General features: G+C 35.7%; 1 protein-coding gene across 1 annotated transcript in view; it reads right to left on the bottom strand.

The window, feature by feature from the left end:
* LOC148941686 (lysosomal dipeptide transporter MFSD1-like) overlaps positions 1 to 22,922 on the bottom strand; it is a 167,856-nt gene that overhangs the window by 29,135 nt on the left and 115,799 nt on the right. Inside the window, exons 8-9 of the mRNA XM_089104223.1 lie at positions 21,603 to 21,766; positions 8,872 to 9,179 (exon numbers count right to left, since the gene is read on the bottom strand). Of these exons, the coding sequence (XP_088960349.1) occupies positions 8,872 to 9,179; positions 21,603 to 21,766 (472 nt within the window). The remainder of the gene's footprint in view (positions 1 to 8,871; positions 9,180 to 21,602; positions 21,767 to 22,922) is intronic.

Below are 22,922 nucleotides of genomic sequence, written 5' to 3'. Positions count from 1 at the left end.
AAATAATTTGGCCCAGGCGAGGAGTAACTTCGAGAAAAAACGCAAATTATATGAGAAATATAATTACATAACAAATTATGCTTAAAATTTCCAGACTCTGAGGATAACATGGACCCAAGGACACTCCTAATACACCTGTCTGCCACAATGTTTATATTACAGAGACGGAGTTAGATTTTTCCCAGGGGGAGGGGCAACTGTAGACTTTGCTGCCCCCTGCCGCATCATCAATACTGTAAATATTACAATTTTTGTCTAAAAATATTACAATTTAAGCTTGTTTGTCATCCCCGAGGCGCTTACCCCCCTCTAGCCGCATCTTAGATCCGGCCTTGATATATTATTCTTTTTAGTAAATGAACCTTTTGTTTTTGCGAAAAAAGTAAATGGCAGTCAAATGGTTGACACGAAATCTTGTCTTAGAGACCCCTCAATTCTTTTATTTTTAATCCTCTTCCACATTTATTTGCAATTTCTGCCTCAAGAGATTTAGATACAAAGAAAACATAAATGCATTAATTTTCTATATTATTCAATAAATGAAACAAAAGAATAAATTATAATCCTTTGAGTAACTGGTGACAGTAAACACGTAATTTTTTATACTAAAATTTTCTTCAAAACATATATAAAAACAATGTGAGTTCTTTTATACGTCAGATCCTTCTCGGTTTACAGAGATGTGATGAATGGGATAGCACTCCATATGAGTGAAGCCTGGAACCTTGACGACCAAGTGCAGGCAAAACCCATCTGATCTCTCAGCAACGGAGGAAATTGAAGTCTTGAAGGATATCGCACAAAGCAAACGCAAAGTAAATTATAAATGAAATTTCAATTAGTGAACGTTATTTATATTTGGCCCAGACTTTATATTAAAGAGAACTCCAGCTCATGGAGTCTGAAATATGTAATTCAATTTGTTATTCGCCTAGTTGCCGGATGAATAAATGGTTGTAAATATCTTTTACAGGAAACCACAAGCAAGGGATGATCAGAGACACTAAGTTTTACTATAGTTAAACAACAAAAATTTGCAGTTAGATAATTTAAACTTTTTCCAACTTTGAATCGATAGAAAATTAAAAAAACAGGAACAAACGTTTTTCTATATTGAATATTTACTGCTGTACGTTCACCGATGGATGTGGAATTTTTTTTTTTTCGATATCGGTATGTACATTTCAGCATCAATATTTTGGTCTATATATCAATATCGCCTGACACAAGATACTCACCGTTTCTGTACATCAAAAAGGTGACAATTTACAGACATTGAAAATTTTAAAGAAAATTCTGTAAAACCTAGAATAGCTAATATTAGAATGTAAAAGAAAGTTTAAGATTTAGGTCAACACTCTCTACCAAACCCACAACCAAGCTATATAGTACTAGAAAACTTTTACTTTGTCTAATTATAGTTGTTTATATTGGATTTTTGGCCTAACAGTTTAAATATAATTAAAAACACAATACCTGGGTAGATATTTCGACTTGTCCGTATTTTATATTGAACACAGGTTTAAAAAGAACAAAAACACGGCACTGGGTGCAGGCTTTGACCTAGTTTTCAAGGATCATCACTCACTCCCAGGAATGGATTTTCAGCCATAATTAAAGTTGAGAACGTGTTTAGTGCATGCCCCCCCCCCAGAATACTGACTTCTCAATAACCAGGAAACTGCTTATTTTAACGTTTTTTTTAAATAATTACGAATAAATGGGCCTAGAGCCCAGACCACAACCCAGGAAGGTATTATTGCAAAACAAATAAGAGTTCCAATAGGGATAGGTCCCTTTATCAGGCATTGAGAAACAGACAGAAAAGGTTCTGGCAATTCGATCACATACATCAGTGATCATCATTAGCAGCGAAACTAAAGTATTACAATTAAAACAAACTATATTTATACGGAACAAAATAATTATTTCATCTTTAATATTGTCCAAATATAAGATGAATTTTAATTGAAGGTGGCAAAATCTTCTTCTTCTTCTAATCGCAAAAGAAATGTTGCTGAATTTACAGTTATAAATTTGCTTGGTCTATCATCCACATATAATACAAAGGTATTATTAAGCTCTTGCCTCCACTCCTTCCCTACTTTTCAGACTTCAAGGATTATCAAATAGAATTGTATGATACATAAGAGAAAACAAACATTTTCAAGCAAGAAAAGAAGTACGTTAATGGAGAAAGAAACGACAAAGATTTTAGACATCAAACAAAGACTTTGGATATGCGATTGTATCCCTTTACATTGTTGTATTTCCCTTGTGTTTCTTTGTTTTCCACTGTATTTTAAGGTCCCAATGTCAATTATTTTCTAGTGTTTCTCTTCGTTTTATCAATTTCCCACATGGCGTAAGTTTTTCTTTCCTTAAGGGCCGGCCAGACACATGTAACTTTTTTCAGTTCCGAGCTCAGCAACTCGTTAGGCAAACGATAGCGGTACAAAATACCCTTTGCGCGAGATTTTCAAAACTAAACATCATGGACACCAATAGCCAACTGCAGTTTATCAATAGTTGCATGATTGATCTAAAGTTAGTTCTTTTGATTTTGCTGCTGAAGAGAAGAAAATGATTGAGGATTAAAAAGATCAGGATAATTGTTATTCTCCTAAATAAAATGGCATTTTGAAAACGGATTTGCAGGATTTTTTAAAGAGAGCTAGAAGCCCCTCAAAAATAGCGTTAGTTTTGTTCTGACGTCATTTTTGAGGGTTTCCAGGCTCTTTTTGATGATCACTATGAAATTCGGTGCCGTTTTTGGAAATCAGCACCGAAAATTAGAACAATTTTCAAGATCGAATCGCTGCCATTTTTTTTGCAATTTGGTGCCGATTTGGCAAATCAGTACCGAAAGAAGTTACGCGTGTAATTTCGTAAAAGTAGTCACCTTCACTGATACGGGTAAACTGATGTGACAAAGCTCTGGATCTGGATGGATTTGAAAATAAAGCAGCTGTATTATTGGCAGAACGAAACGCATGCTCTGCGGAGCATATCCTAATACAATTCTTTTTTTTTAGCAAGAGCAACTAGTTTCGATAAACCAATTTTATGCGAATTATTTAAGGGCCGTTCAGCTAGTAATTAAATAACAACGAAAATATCGGAATACAAAACATTAAAGTAAATTCCGGGCATATTTCAAAGCATGGAGGGGGTGCCGTGAAGGCAGCAGGATTACACTAATTCTCAACTACCAGAATTTTCTTGTGACTATTTTGCGAATTAATAAAAATCTTTGTGATCAAGTGCAGTCTAGCCTATCAGTGTCAGCGAGTTTTGGATGTGTTTTAGAAAAATTAATCAGCAAGTGAAATTTTTTTTCAATTTGCAACAATTTTTTTTTTGTTAATTCATTCGAGAAGTATGAACATTTACCGTTTAACGGTGCTGACCTTTGACCATTAATCAGAAATGACATTTCACCAGAAACCATAGGATATCGCAACGATATTTTTAACCTTTTTTTCGGATAGGGGGAACCGCCATTAAATATTAGCAATGTCAACACTAGGAAAATAGATTCGGGTTATCAATGGAGCACCTTTTCAAATTTGGTGACATAATACAACAAAGCAGTCACATTTCTCTCATGAGAGGACGATTCTTCCTTTTTATTCAAGAAATGCTGCATTTTCATCATCCTGCCTTAACATGAAAGTTAATCCCTTTGAATTTTGGAAAAAGGTAAACAATACAGCATTGGAGTTTACAGTCCCTACCGGCGCGCTGATCTCGTTTCATGGCCCTTCAGTCAGAAATTGCAATGGTGGGTCGGCGGCCAGCCATCCTGTGCTTCCCCAGATGCCCATTTAGAGCTGAATCGACACTGGCTGAGCTTACATAGCCACGCCACTGACCTCAGTTCCAAACTAATTATCCAGCGACACCAGGACTGGAACCTTTGTCCCCGCAGACATATGATATCAAGTCTAAGACTTTTGAATCACTGGTAAATAATTATCGGTACTCTTGTACTAAACGGACTCTTTTATATACAGCAATGCGTACCAGTCACGAAATACTGAGACTCGTCATGAAAATAGATTTACAATGCCTTCTGGGATATAAAGAAAGGCAAGAACTGTATTTAAATTGTTTTTTTTTTGGGTTTAGGGGGGGGGAGGTACCTAGGTTAGGTATTTAGTATATGATATGCTTTGCCCCCACCCCCCTAATGTGCAAATGTATAGCCCAAATTTGTTTCTAAGCTATTATATAGTCATCCTATTTTATTTCATTAGCATTAACCAAACTAGCACTATATAAAAGAGTCCGTTAAATAGAAGAGTAGCCTACCTCTAAGACTTTTGAATCCAGGGGCGGATCCAGGATTTTTTTTAGGGGGGAGGGGAGCACAATAGGTTGATCCGATAAACTTGCGTTAGGAGCAAGTTTAATTAACGCAAACTTGAGTTAATTAAGTAAATTACACTACTTTAGACTACGTTAGGGGGGCGCGCACCCCCTCTGGATCCGCCACTGTTTGAACCACTGGTAAATAATTATCTCATGGTACAGATTTTTTTTGTCTCTAACACTGATTCATTTCAATCCCTTTTATAGTTTCTATACATTTTAGCTTTAACATAGGCTCCATTTAAAATTAACTATACCAACCTCAATTATTCCTTTTGCCCTATTTGCTCTCAGTTTGATTAGCATTGTCTAGTCTGGATATTTGCGACGCAAATATAAGAAGCCGGAAATTTAACTTTAAGAGATTCATCTAATTATACTGTGATAAACAGTATCATGCTGCTCAAACTACGTAATCCACCACAGAGCCAAAAACGATCATCGATGTTTTAGATCTCAAAATTAATCAAAATCTAATTATCGTACAGCCTAAAGGCTAAAATTTTCATCCATTAACGTGGTTTATGGAAGTGTCGGCTTCCAAGCGAGACACAGCCTAACCCCGCATACAATTAGGTTATTTCAAGCGATTTTGTAATTTTTGGCGTTCAATAGCCAATTGTAATTATTGAATCGCATTCCAAGCCAATTATTGAAGTCCATTACAATTAATTACGTGCTCAAAGTGCTTCAGACCTCAATAAGCTCCAATTCGTATGTTTACAGCACCGTTTATATAATTAGCAGTATGATCTTTCCCTATCTCACCCATTATAAAAACCCGGACCGAGGTGCGAGTGCTCCAGAGAACCTATAAACATAAGCGACATTAGATCTTTTCACGGGTAGACAAAGAATACGGAACAAGTAACGACAAAACCACTTGGCCGGCTCAACCAATAAGTGGGAGAAGCTTTTTGTTCGAACCGAGAATGAAGAGCCAGAAATCATCTGCGTTAAACTTACTGGATAATTATATAAACTGTGGTTTACAAGTAGAAAATTCTTCGAAAATATATCTATTACTAAAAGCTAACGACACTTTTGGTTGGTTTTAAGTGTTCTACGGGTTTGCAAGAAATTCATATTAATGTTCAAACCACGTTCAATAGAGCGACTAAATTACGGTCATTAAAGAAATTATCGCAGCTAATTGCAATACGCTTTTTGAACGGGTAAGCAATGGCACAGATCCTGTGGAATATAATATTACTCAATGGAGTGTCAGTGTCAATTTAATAGAACCTGAATGAAAAATACTTTCTTGTTTTTCAAAAAACAATAGAAGACTTGGAATAGTTGATAAGAGTCTAACATTTTCGTAACAAGTCATTTTAATATATATAGTTTTTAATTTAAAGAAAAAACTCGATTTTCTATCTGAGTTTCAAAATTAAACAGAAACATAAATAAAACAAATACCATTTTAAGTTTGATTTATGTGCGACGGACTGGACAACTGAATTCCGCTTATACTGCATTTCGGACAGTACCGGCGGCACTGTGCCGCCTGCTGGCATCCATCAAATTAATGAAAGGAACTTGACAGGCACTTAAACAAGCTGAGGTCACAGAGCTCCAATTTCAATATTTAGCGAAAGACTTTTACTTATGAAAAAAGATCCTCCCAAAAAGTAAAAAAGACAACTTCGAAAAGGATTCATCGTAAACCAAGGGCATATCCAGAATTTTTAATATCCTCCATAATCCTCCTCCCGTCGTCCTAGATATTGAGAAATACTTTTTGGCATATTTTCATTAAAAGAAAATCGAAATTCGTCCCCTAGATTTTGAAAAATAACTTCCCTCCTGCATTTTCATGAATTGGTACCTCTGAGCAAGAAACACGAATATAAATCTTTTAAGCAAAAGAGAAAGTGCTACCCTACAAAATTTCCAAGGCGCACAATTCCAATAATATTACTATATACTCGGAGTGCCCAAATACCAAGCTTCTAGGTATTTCATTCATGTATCAATTTAATACAAAAATAGAAAAAGCATTGAATAGTGCACATTTTGTTGATGTCACTAACTCCATACTTTTTGCTGTCAACCTGGCATATTTAAAAAGACCTATGATAGCAGTTTCAGAATCATTTGAGGTAAGAGTTAATTCAAATAATCTATCTGTTCTCTAAGCCATTGGAGTTGAGCCTTCAGATAGGGCCAAAGCTCTCAACTACCAAATTTCAGCAATTTCAACAAACCAAAATTCTCAACTACCAGAATTTCCTTGTGACTATTTTGCGAATTAATAAAAATCTTCGTGATCAAGTGCAGTCTAGCCTATCAGTGTCAGCGAGTTTTGGATGTGTTTTAGAAAAATTAATCAGCAAGTGAGAATTCTTTTCCATTTGCAACAAATTTTTCTTTGTTAATTCATTCGAGATGTATGAAAATTTACCGTTTAACGGTGCTGACCTTTGACCATTAATCAGAAATGACATTTCACCAGAAACCATAGGATATAGCAACGATATTTTTAACCTTTTTTTGAAACAGCTCAGGATAATTGTTATTCTCCTAAATAAAATGTCATTTTGAAAACGGATTTGCGGGAATTTTTAAAGAGAGCTGAAAGCCCCTCAAAAATAGCGTCAGTTTTGTTCTGACGTCATTTTTGAGGGTTTCCAGGCTCTTTTTGATGATCACTATTAAAATACGGTGCCGTTTTTGGAAATCAGCACCGAAAATTAGAACAATTTTCAAACTCGAATCGCCACCGTTTTTTTTTTTGCAATTTGGTGCCTGCAAAATTTCCTACCCCCCAAAATTGGTACGGCCTTGGCTATACATGACGTTTGAAACCAAGAGAGGAAAGAATATAATAAATGAAAAAATATAAAATAAAATAGGCTAGATTCTCCTCTTGTCAAGTACACTTCGAAAGGTTAGATTTTGTTGTTTTCTTTTTTCTTTTTTGAGCACTGAGGACGACTTGGCTGGAGATCCTTGTCGAAATATTTGCTTGTTCTTCGTCTTTATATTTTGCAACTGGCTTACAAAATCCTCGTTTTCTCACCTATTTTTTTATATTTTTTTCATTTATTATATCCTTTCCTCTCTTGGTTTCATACGTAGTTTTATAAAAAAAAAGTCCATCAATATAATGATTATTAAGTAGCCTATTTCAAAACTGTATTTATTAACACCGAAAAACGTGCTTTAAATGCAAACAATTTGACAGCAAATCCTACTTGCCCGGCGGAGACCAAGGAAGAATTCTCTGAAATCAAACAGTTCGTGGTAATGAACTGTAAGTAAGGAGCGACTCGGCTAAATAGTAGGCTAATCAAAACTCTAAAAAACGGAATTTTAACATCGAGAGATACATCAAAAGAATCAGATTTTAATGCTGATTTAAAATATATAAGTCTTGTCAAGTTTAATCGTACCCATCAATAGTTACGCGCACGAGAAAATTTGGGTGACTTCCGAAAAAAGGGAGAAAGACCCCCTAAAAGCTATAGAACATTAATGAAAATCACACCATCAGATTCAGCATATCAGAAAGCCCTACTGTAGAGGTTTCAAGCTCCTGTCTGCAAAAATCTGGAATTTTGTATTTTTTGCCAGAAGAAAGATCACGGATGCGTGTTTATTAGTTTTTTTGTTTTTTTTTTCCCCCAGGGGTGATCGTATCGACCCAGTGGTCCTAGAATATCGTGGAAAGGCTCATTGGAACGGAAATTAAAAGTTCTAGCGCCCTTTTTAAGTGACCAAAAAAAATGGAGGGCAACTAGGCCTCCTCCCACGCCCATTTTTTCCCAAAGTCACCTGATCAAAATTTTGAGATAGCCATTTTGTTCAGCATGGTCGAAGATATAATAAATATGTCTTTTAAGGATCACTTAATCCCCCGAAGTCGCCGGGGGGGGGGCTGAAAGTTGTGAACTTTACCCAATGTTTACATATAGTATTGGTTATTGGGAAGTATACAGACGTTTTCAGGGGGAATTTTTTCTGGTAGTGGGGGGGGGAGGGTCGAGGGATACGGGGGAGGATCTTTGCATGGAGGAAGTTTTCATGGGGGAAGGGAAATTACTATGAAGGGGCACGGGATGTCCCAGCATTATTTAAAAAACGATCAGAAATTAAATAAAAAAAACAAGTTTTTCAACTGAAAGTAAGGAGCAACATCAAAGCACTTAAGGAGGGAAGATCTGTTTAAACAAAAGTTTATCTTTGTTTTTTAAATTGTATCGTTTCAAAAACAAATCATGAGATGTCGGGGGGGGGGGGGTGGAGACCCCCCTGCTTTCGTCCCAGATGCAAGTAAAACGAGCAAAGTAAAACTGAATCTAGTGGGAAAAAAGGTTAAGAAAAATCAGTAAAAACCCTGGAAAATTAATGTATAGGACTTAAAAAAAAACTTTAAATATAAATATTAATGTACATATATATATATATATATATATATATATATATATATATATATATATATATATATATATATATATATATATATATATATATATATATATATTCACTTACTGACCAAGTCCAATAAAAGGAAAAATGACTGCATAGTAGAACATGCACACGAGCGACATCATCCAATAAGTAGTCGGAAAATCCTTCACATCAGAAAGGCGTATTTTTTCTTCCTCTTTGGGTAGGCTAGTACTTTGTTTTTTCAAAATGCGGTCTCGTCTTTTGTCCAATATTCCAAGAATAATAGAACTCAGTAGCGACATTAAACAAAAGATAGCAGCTGTAAGACAATATATACGAGTCAAATCATGCTTGCATAAGCGGAGGGGAGCACCGATGCGTAAGCGGAAACTTTGCAGATGCAGAAACATTCATCAACCTCATTAGAAAAAAATAAATGATATTTAAAAACTAATGAATTTGATAAGATGAGATAAAAATAAAAAAAGCTCTCTTGAAATATTTCTCCCAATCAACATAGCCTAAAGCAAGGTACGCAGGAAGCTCTTCAGGGGGGGGGGATAACAATTAAAAAAAGAATAATAAACGTCCAGATATTCGGAAAAATAAACATTTTAGGAGAGAGAGTGGGATCCAAAGCCCTCCCGCTTTCGTACGCTTTCGGCCCTCCCGCTGATTGCCAAATTTGTATTTCTCGTCAAAAAAAAAATTATTAAAAAACAAAATAACAAAAAATCTCGGCAATAAATAGAATAATGTTAATTTATTTCTACAAAAGACGTGATAAAACGAACAAAAAAGAAACAAACAAGCCATAGCGTTTAATATATAACACATAAATGCGTATATACTACAGTCCATAACAAACTTTTAGAAATAAAAGTCTCAAAAGAATAAAAATATCTCAATGGCTCAGTCCTAGTCTTAGGAATTTCCCCAGCTTTAGAATGGTCCCAAAATTCTTCGTCTTATAATTCTTATTCAATAATAAAAAAAATCACCCAAAATTCTTTTCTTCAACTTTTCATTCTTTATTCCCTTGAAAAATTCACTGGTTCCCTTGAAAAAATCAGGAGAAAAGTCAGGATTGTTTTGCTGCATGGCCAAGCACATTATTCCTCCTTTCCAAAGTAGTAAGCATACTTGCCATATAACCTAACTCGTCATTGTAGCCTCTTCGTGCCAGAGCAACACGATGCAAGAACAATAGAAAATTCAGCAAAAAAAAAAGAAAAAAAACCCCTGGGAAATGAATAAAAGAAATGCATAAACTTAGTAGGTCAGTCAAACAATTATAATCAAAATGAAAAGAAACTTCTAAAAAGGTAACCAAGTTATTCATCCTCTGTAAGAAAACTCATTGATCAAATATATGAAAAACATGTAACAAATTGGATTAGAGTCAAGAGACCGAGAAAGAATTGATAAACATAGAAAATATGCGCTGGTCTCAAAAGAAAATGAGGAAAAAATAAGAGAGCGTATTCAGTTAAAACATGGGCTAAGGTTCAAAATGGAATCAAACCTAAACATAAAAAACGAAAGACGGCCTAAAATATCAGAAGCAGAAAACGGTTAATTGATGCTTAGATTGCGAGTTTGTAGCTCAATCAAGCCATGATGCCAAACGGGATAGGTATATTCCATAATAAAAGCCAAACAAAACATGTAAACATGGAGAATATGGTCAAGAAGAAGAGATGTGGGGTATAGAAGTGAAGTGGAGGAATATGGGGGACAGAGGGGTAAAAAAGCGTACTTTCGCACTTTCTTACAACAAATTAGTTTCCGTATACAAAGACAAAGGTGTAAAGTATTTAACATCAATTCGAGAAGCATTTCCGGGTATCTCATTTCTTAGTTAGTTAAGCATTTATGTGTCAACGATAGCGGTCCAGGGGGGAGCTCTTGGGACTAATGCTAGTCGTGGGAAAGGGGTCGGTTCCAGGGCTGGAACTTCCGCTCTAGGAAAGTTACATTCCTGGCTCAGTTCTAAAGGGAGTCCATCTTTCGCCTCCGTCGTAGCTAGTTGTTCTTGTGCTGCCTTATTTTCTCTATGTGTATTCTCACGTTATTTAATAAAGACCATGTACCAACGTTTATCGTCTATCTTTGGAATTTACGTAAACCATCACATCTGCCAATATAAAAGGGCATATAGAAAGAACTTAAATAGAGGTTTACAGAGTGGTGGCAAGCGGTTAAGACTAGTGGAGCATATATCACTAGTGGAAAACCTCCAAGTGACATTTGAGTGACCGTTATAAGTATTTAGGACATCTTACGCTAAATACTGGCAACATATTGAAGAGCTATTTCGTCCGCTACCAAAATTGCTTGTGATATTGAGCCGCAAATACTACAAAAGACTGATAAAAAGACATCGAAATGTTACGAGGTATTGAACCTTTTTCTATTCAAAGCGCCTTCTTGAGAAACACTTTCTTTTAAATGAACATTTTGAAACAGGCTGTTACACAATGCCTAATATGGATTTCCTCGCGAGAGCTTCTACATACTAATTCAAATTTCTACAACTGAAAGTCTCCGGTTGATTTCTACCTTCACTTAGCCATTTTACAATTGGTGTTTTTTTTACCTGATTTTATACAGTCGACGTGTGCTCTACATTTGACAGTTTCCAAACAAAATTTAACATTGTGAATTCGATAATCGAAAATTAATTCTCAATTGTGACTCCATTTGACGCTAGTGATTTAATTGAGACCAACTGCAATTGGATGTAAGACAAACGACCTTTCGTAAGTGATTTAACGCGGTTAACCAACCCAGTAAACTTTATTAGACCCTTGTTGTTAGAAGTGAAGTTAATTGCCCAAAGTCTAGCGTCCGTAATTAAAGAATTGTGTTTAAAACAAACATTTAAATTTTTAGAGTAATTGCTTTTTCAAATTTTGATCTCAAAATGTCAGTTTTTATTCCTATACTTGATCTTGTGGAAACTGGATATAACAAAATGGTTGCTTTTGATTTTGTAAGACAGTGAAGGATAAATGGCATAGTTCCACCTCTTTTATTTGACTCAAATGATCCTGATTTTGATCAAGATGAACTTTATGATTATCTTCAAAAGATCAAGACATGGGTCCCAACAAACCCTCCAACTCCCCTGAGCACCACCCCAATTAATCCTCCAATAGAACAGCCTCAACAGTCCCAAGTAATAGGATCGCTAATTGACCCTTCTTTTTAGTAATAACGCCACTCACAAAGTCAGAAAGTGGAAAAATAATTAAGTTTGTTACAAAATTTGTTACAAAGTTACAAAAATTGAGTTTGTTGCAAAGTTACAAAAATTTCAGTTGTTGTTAAATTGGTCTGATTCAAAAGCTTTGCGTCATTTTTGGCCCATGGTTTGTGTCGCTCCTTTTTTGGGAATCTGGATCCCACGATTATAAATTTGTCAAGTTTAAAAGGTGGATTACTTGTAGTATATACCCCAGGCAAAATAGTAGGCAAAATGGTTGCAGAGTTTGTAGGCGTGGCTCAATTTAAGGAAAAGGGTATATCTATTCTATAGAAGTATGCAAAAATTAGGAAGGTCATTTAGGGTGTCCTTAGAAGCCAGGGATGATGGTGTAGTTCTTGGAAGATTTGCTCTAAATTTATTCAAGAAGTGGATCAGACCGTCCTACAAACGGTATTTGTTAGACAATAGTGCAGAATTTTTTTTTTGTTTAGGTGATGCGTATAAGGTTGCAACACAATATGAACAGATAGAACAGATAGTGGGGAAAGAAGACATTTTTTCTTTTTCCGATTAATTTCTTTCTGCGCTGACGAGGGTGAAATTTGGACTCAATGATAATGAGAAGGCACTGCAAGATGGTACTGATTCCTCGCAGGGCGGTTTGGCTACCCAGGAAAAGGGAGCTGGTTTTGAAGTCCCGTGGGATGGTACTGATGCCTCACGGGATGTTTTTTTGTGGCACTGCGAGATGGTACTGAGTCCTCGCAGGGTGGTTGGTCTACCCAGTAAATTGGAGCTTGTTTTAATGTCCCGTGTGTTGTTTCTGATGCCTCAAGTGTTGTTTTTTTTTTTGCACTTCGGGATGTTACTGTTGCCTCGCAGGGCGGTTTGGCTACCCAGGAAAAGGGAGCTGGTTTTAAGGGCCCTTGGGATGTTACTGATGCCTCAGGGGATGGGTTTTTTTTGGTGCACTGCGAGATGGTAGTGATTCCTCGCAGGGCGGTTTGGCTACCCAGGAAAAGGGGGCTGGGTTTAAGGTCCCGTGGGATGGTACTGATGCCTCACGGGATGTTTTTTTGTTGCACTGCGAGATGGTACTGATTCCTCGCAGGGCGGTTTGGCTACCCAGGGAGAGGGAGCTGGTTGTAATATCTCGCGAGATGAGGTTGATGCCTCACGGGATGGTTTTAATGCGTAGCTCTAATAGTTATGTAGAGATATCAACAGTAGTACTGCCATTTTTCGAACCACAAGTTAGTAGAGAAAAACCAAATAGGTCTAAACCGAGGCGTTCCGCAGCAATAAAACCCCGAGGATTTTATTGGGAATAATATCTTAACGTCATTGCTGCATGGTATGATTTTTGGAGTTTCTGCAATTTCATTTATTTGTCGCTGGTATTTTCAGGATTAATTAGGCTTTCCCGGTCATTCCTTTTGCCCTAATTCAAAGTTTATACATAATCCCAACTTTCCTTGTCCTCATCAAATTCAGGGGTATGGGGAACAAGTTTATTTTAAAGTATACAGAGAAAAATGAAGTGTTAAAATATCCAGTTTCCGACTACTGTTGTTAGTGTGGTTCGTTTATACTATGTAAGTTTTTACTTATGCAAGTATTGTGTAGTGTTTGTATTATGTAATTGTTTACTAGTTCATGCTGTAGAATGTTAGTAGGCAAGAAGTGAATAATTTGGAAAGGGAATGTTTTGAATTCAATTAAAGTTTGGGGGTTTAATGAGAAGGGGATAAGCCAAATTTGGGAAATTTAACTTAAATCAGGGGGGAGAATCTGTAAAGTATTTAACATCAATTCGAGAAGCTTTCCGGGTATCTCATTTCTTAGTTAGTTGGGCATTTATGTGTCAAAGATAGCGGTCCAGGGGGAGCTCTTGGGACTAAAGCTAGTCGTGGGAAAGGGGTCGTTCCCAGGGCTGGAACTTCCGCTCCAGGAAAGTTACATTCTTCGCTCATTTCTAAAGGGAGTCCATCTTTCACCTCCGTCTTAGCTAGTTGTTCTTGTGCTGCCTTATTTTCTCTATGTGTATTCTCAAGTTATTTAATAAAGACCATGTACCAACGTTTATCTTCTATCTTTTGAATTTACGTAAACCATTACATCTGCAACTATAAAAAGGCATATACAAAGAACTTAAATAGAGGTTTACAAAGGATATAGAGGTATTTAAATTACGAAGAGATTATCCAATCTTTAAATACAAGCTGGGGATTACGAACTACAGGAACTAGATCAGAGCTAGAAGTCAGAACTCATTGCTCATCCTCATTGAGGTATCTGTATTAGGGAGTTTCCCTAGAAAATACAATCCCTCCTTACCCAGACATATCCTCATAAGCAAGAATGAAGTCAAAATATTACTATAGAGAGCAATAAACTCTGATAGCCGCTCCCCAGCCATACCCCTCTTTCTTTATTTTCGTTTTGAAAATACAATTAAGGGTATAAAAATCGATACTGTGGATGCTGCTCCTTTTGGCAATTTACCTACACTTCTTCTCATTTGTTAAACATTTTACGGTACTTTACCATTATATGGGCCTTTACATAGAAATCCGTCACGAAAAACCCGTTTTTGAAGGGTTAACCGCTATAGAGTAATACAATGATAGCGTGGTTTGTATTGCGTATACGATATTTAAACTGCAGTTTTTTTGGGGTTTAGGGGGGGGGAGGTACCTAGGTTAGGTTACGTATTTAATATATGCAATGCTTAATCCCCACCCCACCCCCTAATGTGCAAATATATAGCCCAAATTTGCTTCTAAACTATTATATATTCATCCTATTTTATTTCGTTTCATTAGCATTAACCAAACTTGACTTTTTAGAAAGGCCCTTATAATGGGAAAGTACCCATTTTTCTTAACCCGCCCCTCCCCTTTTTTAAAAGATACGCTTTTCTATCGAAATACTCTACAACACTACTACACCACTTGGTCTTTAGATCCCTATTACACCATGTTAAATGGGAAAAAAAGAGTATTTGCCTGAAACGTAAGGAACCAAATTAAAAACTTAAAAGGAGCCGAGATAAAAATGCACAATGAAGCTAAAGGTAAAAAACGTATGTCACCACAAATAAGGACTGTGTTGTCCTTCCCAAATTTTCTAAAAGGGCAAAGAAGTTATTTACGCTTTACTGAAAACTAAGTAGACTGCTTCAATTGAAAGTTTCCTTTTTCCAATTGCTGTTTCAACATATTCGGAACAAATGAATTTAAAAATAATAATAAAAAAAAAAAAAAAAATAAAGTCTCTTAATAGAAACCAATTGAACTGTTCCAAATGTTGCGTCGAGAAAATTTTCCACAATCAATTTTTTTTCCATTAAACCCCCATAGACTAGAGTGTGATTTTTATTTGCTAAAAAAATAAATAAATAGCTTAAATTACAAGCTTAGTTTAAAATATTTTCAACATATTTGAAGGAGACGGTTTTAAAGGCAGAAGAAGTAAATCAAAATATACTATACGTTATAAAAATATAAAAAATTGAGAAGCCTAATATAATTTTACTGAAAAAAAGAATTCCAGAAAGTTTGAGGAGTATTAAAATTATAATATTAACTGAGAAAAATGAATAGAATATTTTCTGCAATAAAAAAGAAAATACAGCCTGTTGCAACACGTTATACCCAACAAATTAAATTGAGTAGCCTAATATAATTTTACTGAGAAAAAAAGAATTCCAGGAAGTTTGAGCAATACTTTGATTCTAACTTTAATATTAAATAAAAAAAAAATAATATAAAATTTTTCTCAGTAAAGCAGAAATGATAACCTGTTTTTTGAGGGGGAGGGGAGGGCGAAAATCAGTAAAAAAAAGGCCGTAATTCAAGCCGGCAAGCTAGGCTTTATTTTTAACTGAAGAAACTACGGATTACAGCTGCTGTTCTATCTTCTGTCCATACCAAAAATAACCTCTTCAGGAAATTCATGGCAGATCCCACACATGGAAGTCAGGCCAAATTTAGGCAGCATAAAGATTGTCTAACAAAGCTAATGCGACAAGCGAAGGAGTCATACTATCTTCATGAATTTCAAAATGCTGAAGGGTCTCCAAAAAAGACTTGACTGATTATTAATGAATGCCTTGGGGGAAAGAAAATGAAAAGTTTTCCGGAAGAGATATTATCACCAAAAGACAAGAAAACTATTAAGGAAACCAAAATGTTGTTGGTGTCCTAAATGAGCACTACGCAAATATTGGTCACGTAACATCACTTAAGGCATCAACTCGAAGTTTGCCCAATTCAGCATATTCTACTTTATGCCAATTCCATCGGATTGCTCTTTTTTCCTAACGCTGGTGTCAGCGGAGGAATTACTGCAAGTTAAATACCAACTGAAGGATGGGTCGTCGGAAGGCATGGATTGCACGTCGACAAGTCTATTAAGACGGATAATGCCAGATATTACAGAATTTTTAGTTCTTATTATCAACTTATGTTTTTCAAGTGGACATTTCCCAACTTGCTTAAAGTCTGCACGCGTTTTAGCCCTGCATAAGGGTGATGACGTGAAAGGTCCAACAAACTACTGGCCAATCTCGATCCTATCTTCATTCACAAAATTAACTGAAAGATGTCTTTAAAACTACATGGTGATGTTTTTGATAAGAGGGGATGTTTTAATGACTTTCAGTTTGAGTTTAGGAAATGTCATAGCACTGAACATGCAATTCTGGCACTCACACAGTTTGTACATGACATTGGATAAAAATAAAATTCCGGCTACTATATTTATAGATATAAAAAAAACCGCTCGATACTATTTGTCATGCAATTTTGCTTCGTAAACTAGAAAACTATGGTATTCGTGGACCTGCAAATTTTCTGATTGAACCATATTTAACTGGGCGCAGTCAGTTTGTGGATGATACCTCTTCACTATTTGGTATCCCTGGTCAAGTCGGCGTTCCTCAAGGATCCATACGTGGACTTCTACTCTTCCTTATTTATGTTATCGATACCAACAGGGTGCTGAAAGATCTCGGGTTAAACGTCCTATTCGCTGACGATACGGCCTGCACGGTGTGCAGTGCTGATGAAATGCCACTTAAGAAGAATATGTTGGCAGCTTTCGAGAGGATAGAAACTTGGTTGAGTTTAAATAAATTATTTGTTAATATGTCGAAAATCAAGTTCATGATTTTCTCTCGTACTGGCCAGTCACTACCTGAATATAGTAGATTACCCATTGATGAATCTACTTATTTAGAGCGTGTACCTACTATGACATATTGAGGTGTGCTAGTTGAACAGAATATGAGTTGGAAGGAAACACATTGTTAAATTGCGGATGAAGTTGGGAAGGAATGTTGGAGTATTGCGGTATTTCAATTTTATTCTACCTTTTCATGCAATGAGATCGGTATATTTTGCCTTAGTCCATTCTTATCTGAGTTATTGTCCCCTGATTTTCCTGAATACATTTAAAACTCATAAAAAAAACCTCCAAGGACAGAAAAACAAAGCACTGCGTATCCTAAAAACTTTCATCCCCAAATCACCAATTATAAGTATATATTCTTTCATTAATATATTACCTATGGAATTATTATTATCTTTTCATGGAATGATGTTTTGTATTCAGTATTTTGCTAAGATTCTACCGAAAAATTTGTATGATATACTATTTAACCAATGTGAGTATGATTATGGAACGAGTGGATCTTCTAAGTATGTAGTTGTATTACCCCGAGCGTGCACTGAGAGATCCAGGTTCTCAATCAGGCACCGCATAACCAAACTTTAGAACGAGCTTAGATCGGGTCTTAATCTAGGTTTTTCTGTTGGTACACTGCCGGGGCAATTAAAAACTCTTTTACTAACCCCCCTTTGATCTTTTTTTTTAGTTATGGTCGTCCCACTGACTCATTCTCTTGGTCGAGTTTCCCCGCGGCTTCACTTCACTATTTTTTGGTGACTTGTTTTGGTACGTTCTCAATTTGGCTACTGGCTTGGGGTGTTCCCATTTGCGCGCTTTCCCATTTGAGCGCTTTCCCATTTTTTCCCATTTCCCATTTGCGCGCCATGGCGCTCAAATGGGAAAGCGCTCAAATGGGATACACCCACTGGCTTGGGGTGATGCTTGGTAAGTCATACATTTTTTTCCTTTTTATTTATTTACAAAAGAGTGGGATTGTGTACAAATACAGTTATATATTATTTTTTTTGTTATTGGTTGCCTGGTAATACGAGCTAGACTCTCAGCCGGACATACCCATATTGTAGTTTCATTTTATTTGTAAATAAAAGAACCTGAACCTGTGTATCAACAACATCAAAGTTGGCTTAAATATCTAATGAATGATAGCGGTTAATGCTAACTGAGTAGAAAAGCGTAGAACCGTATGCACCGGAAGAGACACAAAACGGACGTATAAAGCGCAAATCAAAACACTGCGTGTGAAGTATGTAGGCTATACACTGTGTTTTCAGTGGCACACTCAGAAAATAATAAGGGAGGGGGGGGGTGACCGGGGTCCCTAGGCCAACCAGCGCAAACTTCAAAATTCCTTCAAAACTTCAAAAAAAAACAAAAAAACATTGTGCCCACATCGTTCTTTACTTAGGCAGCTATTAATTTAAAGCTATTTATAATAAGTTTTCAATAAAGCTAATATGTTGGACCAGTTTGGCTGTTTTAATTTGGGTGGGGCTTTAAGACGGTTCTTTTTGGCGTGTCTTTCCTGCTTATTTTTCTTGCCACGGTTAGTGGCGGATCCAGAGGGTCGTGGGGGGCGGATCCAGGGTCCCTAGGCCAACCAGCGGAAAACTTCAAATTCCTTAGAAAAGTATTTTAAGGTATTACTTTAAGTTTACTTTAAGCTCTTTGAATGCAAGTTATGAGTAGGGACTAAGGAATGAATGATAAAACCGAGCAGATCATATAAGATTTAAAAGCATAAAGTATTTTTTTTCTTGAGGGGGGGGGAGCTACAGACCCTTTTGACCCTCTGTGGGTGAGCGCCTGTGTGTTTTGATACTAAACTTTTATATAGCAATGTTAACCTGATGTTCGGATTTTCTAATGAACGCTGTCATAAATACTTTAAATGCTAACTTTGGAGAGAATCAAATACTTTTTATGAAATATGCACTAAATTTGTTCTGATTTGGGATTTCTATACTGCAATGGTAATCTCAAATGGGGGTAGCCTAATCACTCAGAAACCCTTAAATACCAGCTCTGGCAGGAATCGCATCATCTGTAAATCGTGTACTTACCGTGTTTTGGTTGAGGAAAATCAAAATCAATCTTAATACATTTTAATTATTAATACATAATCATTTGCGAATTTTTTCTTGAACGATCATGAGACAACCGAAGCCCATCATGTTTATACATGCAAAATTAGGACATAGAATGGGTTTTGTAATAAGTACGGGACCAAAAGCATTGCTTTGACCCATCCAATCCAAATACGTGCGATGTCAAAAAGATGTAACAAATCACCATAAATATGTGCTTAATGTATACACTGTATTATCAGTCTTGGACTTGCAATAAGTTAGCTCAAAAATTTTTAAATACCAAATTTGCCACGGATCAGACATCATATGCAAATATAAGTCTCTTGATTTAGGACAGCCATGCTGCAATCTTAAATATTTTTCATCATTAGTATTTGATCATGAAGGACAACAATTATCCTATATAATCCCAGTTTCAATAGGTTCACCGGGTTGTGTTTTTTTCAGATTAAATAAAAAACAAGTTTTTTAAATGAAAGTAAAGAGCAACATTAAAACTTAAAAAAAATATTGCGCATATGAGGGGGATCGCCCCTAACTCAACACCTCGCTCTTCAAGATAAGGTTTTTCGGCACTTTAAAAAATATACTTATTATTCTAATTAAACGACCCTTGTGTTTCAGGAGTCATTTTTAAATAATTGGGACAAAAATGAAACTTTAGCGTAAAGAGCGAGTTTTGAGGAAGGGGCTACCCCCGTTTATTTACGTAATAATTTCTGTTCCTTTGAAGTTTTAATGTCGCTCCTTACTTTCAGTTAAAAAAAACTTGTTTTTTATTTAGTTCCTGAGTTTTTAGATAAAAACAAGAAATCTGGCTAGTAGAATGGCCCCTATTGATACGGAACGAACTCCTTATATGGGCATAAAGGCATTAGGGAGAACACGTGGTTAATGGGGTCAATGACCTAAATTTCCAGGGAGAATGATTGCGTAATCAAAGTGTGTCAACAACAACAACATCGACTTTGACATTCGCTGAGAGCGTGCACTTACAACAACAACAACAGCGGGCCTTATTGACTCCCACGGGGGCTCCTTATATGGGCATAGAATACTGAACGAACTCCATATATGGGCATAGAGTCATTAGGGAGAACACGTCGTTAATGGGGTCAATGACCTCTTTTTCCAAGGTCGATTTATTTGATGTTTCTATGTGTAATAACTCCGGAACGAGGGTTGCACATGCGCATTGAATTCTAACGAGAAACAATTTTATTGATCTAGGATTCGAGGGAGAAGTGAATTTCCGAGAACTTGATTGCATAATCGATCGTGAGTGTCATGGTGTCCAGATATAGTATTTGTTGTTGTTGCTTTGGGCGAATGCTATGAGTTTCTTGGAAACAGTTAGATCACGTGTTTCCTTCTCAGCCAATCAGAGGGCTTTGTTTACATAGTAGCGGCGGAGGGAATATAAGGAAAGGGTTTTTTGCTAGATTTTTATTAGTCTGTGAATAGAATTCACTAAGTTTTTAGTTAGCAGTGTAATAACATGAGTGAACAAGTTGAGTTAGAAATATCCTTTTATTGCAACTGTTCTATTTGTAAAGGACATTTTCATGATTTTGAGTATTCACATGAACCTGCTGAATGTTCAGATAGCTTAGAGGTAGAGACAGATGAGAAGAATCTGGAGGAAACGAGAAGAAAAATTATATGTGACATGGAGAGAAATTTATATCGATTGCAAGTAAGCTCAGATAAAAGAAGGATTGATATGATAGAAAAGGATAATCAAAAGAAGAGACTGGTAAAAGAGGGCTTTCTCTATAGTGTAAAAGACAGCAGTGAAAACCCAAGGAAAAATGTGTATAGTGCAAGATATAACTCGGATTATTATGATGATTATGCTCCAAGAGAAGAGAAAAAGTGGCCCTTTAAGAGACAACATAAGAGGTCATTCTACTAAAAGGATTTTAAACAACCGAAACCATGGTGGAAGTGTTCTCATATAGCATTTTACGATAAATCCCATTTTTGATATGCTTGAAAAGTTTTATACCATAATCATACAATAAATTTGTTTCTGCTATTTTTATTTTCTCATACTAGATATGTATAGAATAAGGATACTAGCAGAGACTTCTGTACATGAATAGTTCAATTTCTTTAAATCACTCCACAGAGTAGGCCGATTATCAGTCCACAGCCAAGTTTTTTATTAATGATATAAAAAAAAATCATTCTTCTATATATTTTTATTCAACTGTTACATACCTCGGTAAAAATTTTTAAATATATATGACCTTCTCGACCAAAACGATATAGTACAAAGTGGTAAGAAATTAAATTTTTGGTGACTCTCGTTTCAGCATTTGACTGCTCTAGTCAACATCATTGTATGTTTCTATATTTCTCAGAGTGGGCATATTAACATATAGACGATCATCATCATCAACAAAAATTCTACCTGAGGGTCCCCGTCTCACCAAATTATCTGATGTATAAGATAGTTCAGATGATGCATAATGAACTTCTACCACCTCCTCATCATTATCTGAAATAACAATCTCAGATTTACACAAAAGCAGCTCCTCCTTTTCTTTGAGCTCCCACTCGACCCAAACATCCTAAAAAAGGTTGAGAACACTCTGGCCAAAAGCTCTTTGAAAAGGTATAGTCTTCATGAATATACTGAGGGGTGTTCTATAAATATAATAAACAGGGTTACTTATAATTTTTCATTTTATCTATAATTTTGTATGTCTAAAACTCATCAATTAGCTATATGTGGGTTTTTTTATTATTTTTTACATACGGAGCGAGATTTAATGTCATTGATAGAAGCCTGTATGATATTTAGTATAAGTGATGAAAACAGGAAAAAAACTATCCCAAAGGACCTCGTTTTTCGTATAATAGTAAAAAGCTAAGTCGCTAAATCAAAGAAAGCAGAAATAAAGTTGATTAATTGATTGACCGTAAATTTTATATAAACATACTTATAATTAATCCCGCCTAAAACGGTAAGGAGAGACTGCCCATCCGCTATGGTGGGGGGGGCAAGCACAAATGTATACGTCTCGGTCGAAGAGGTGCCGTAGTGTGTTTTTTTTAATATGATTAAGTTAATTTTTAAGATTTAAATTAATAATATTATTTCAACAAATCTTATAAATAAAAATTATATTAAAAGTTAATTTTTTAACGACTACATAAATAATTAAGAACAAGTGTACCATGATGCACCATTGTGATCTGAGAAATTCAAAAACTCAGAAACTCAATACATAGTTTTCGATAATTTCAAGTCGATTACTATCTAAGAATTTTATTTCTACAACACTTAGACCTTCCTTAGGTTGAAGTGCTGTTTTACACCACAAAATGGTAGAAAATACTGCTATACTTGAGTACATTATAAGTTTTGTCTCTTAAAATTTGTCCCATTAGATTAATATGTTATCTCGAGAGAAAAAAACTATAAAATAAAAATGCACTCTAAACCTGATGAAACTTATACATTTGAAATCCGCATTTAAAGTTGATTCCTTGATATATCGATTCGTATCAAAATTCCATTTTCTAGAGTTTCAGTTATTAATGAGCCGGCTCACTCCTTAATTACAGTTCGTTAGCAAAAAATGTTTTATTAATTAAAAAACTATACACAGAATAATCTTTTCAAAGAAAAGTAAAGAGATACTACATTA

This window comes from Artemia sp. Qi Xiang Cuo, chromosome 18 (genome assembly GCF_049724085.1).
Source record: "Artemia sp. Qi Xiang Cuo chromosome 18, ASM4972408v1, whole genome shotgun sequence".
Taxonomy (NCBI): Eukaryota; Metazoa; Arthropoda; class Branchiopoda; order Anostraca; family Artemiidae; genus Artemia; species Artemia sp. Qi Xiang Cuo.
Note: the sequence above shows the minus strand (reverse complement) of the source record. Positions and strands in the feature narration are given on the sequence as shown.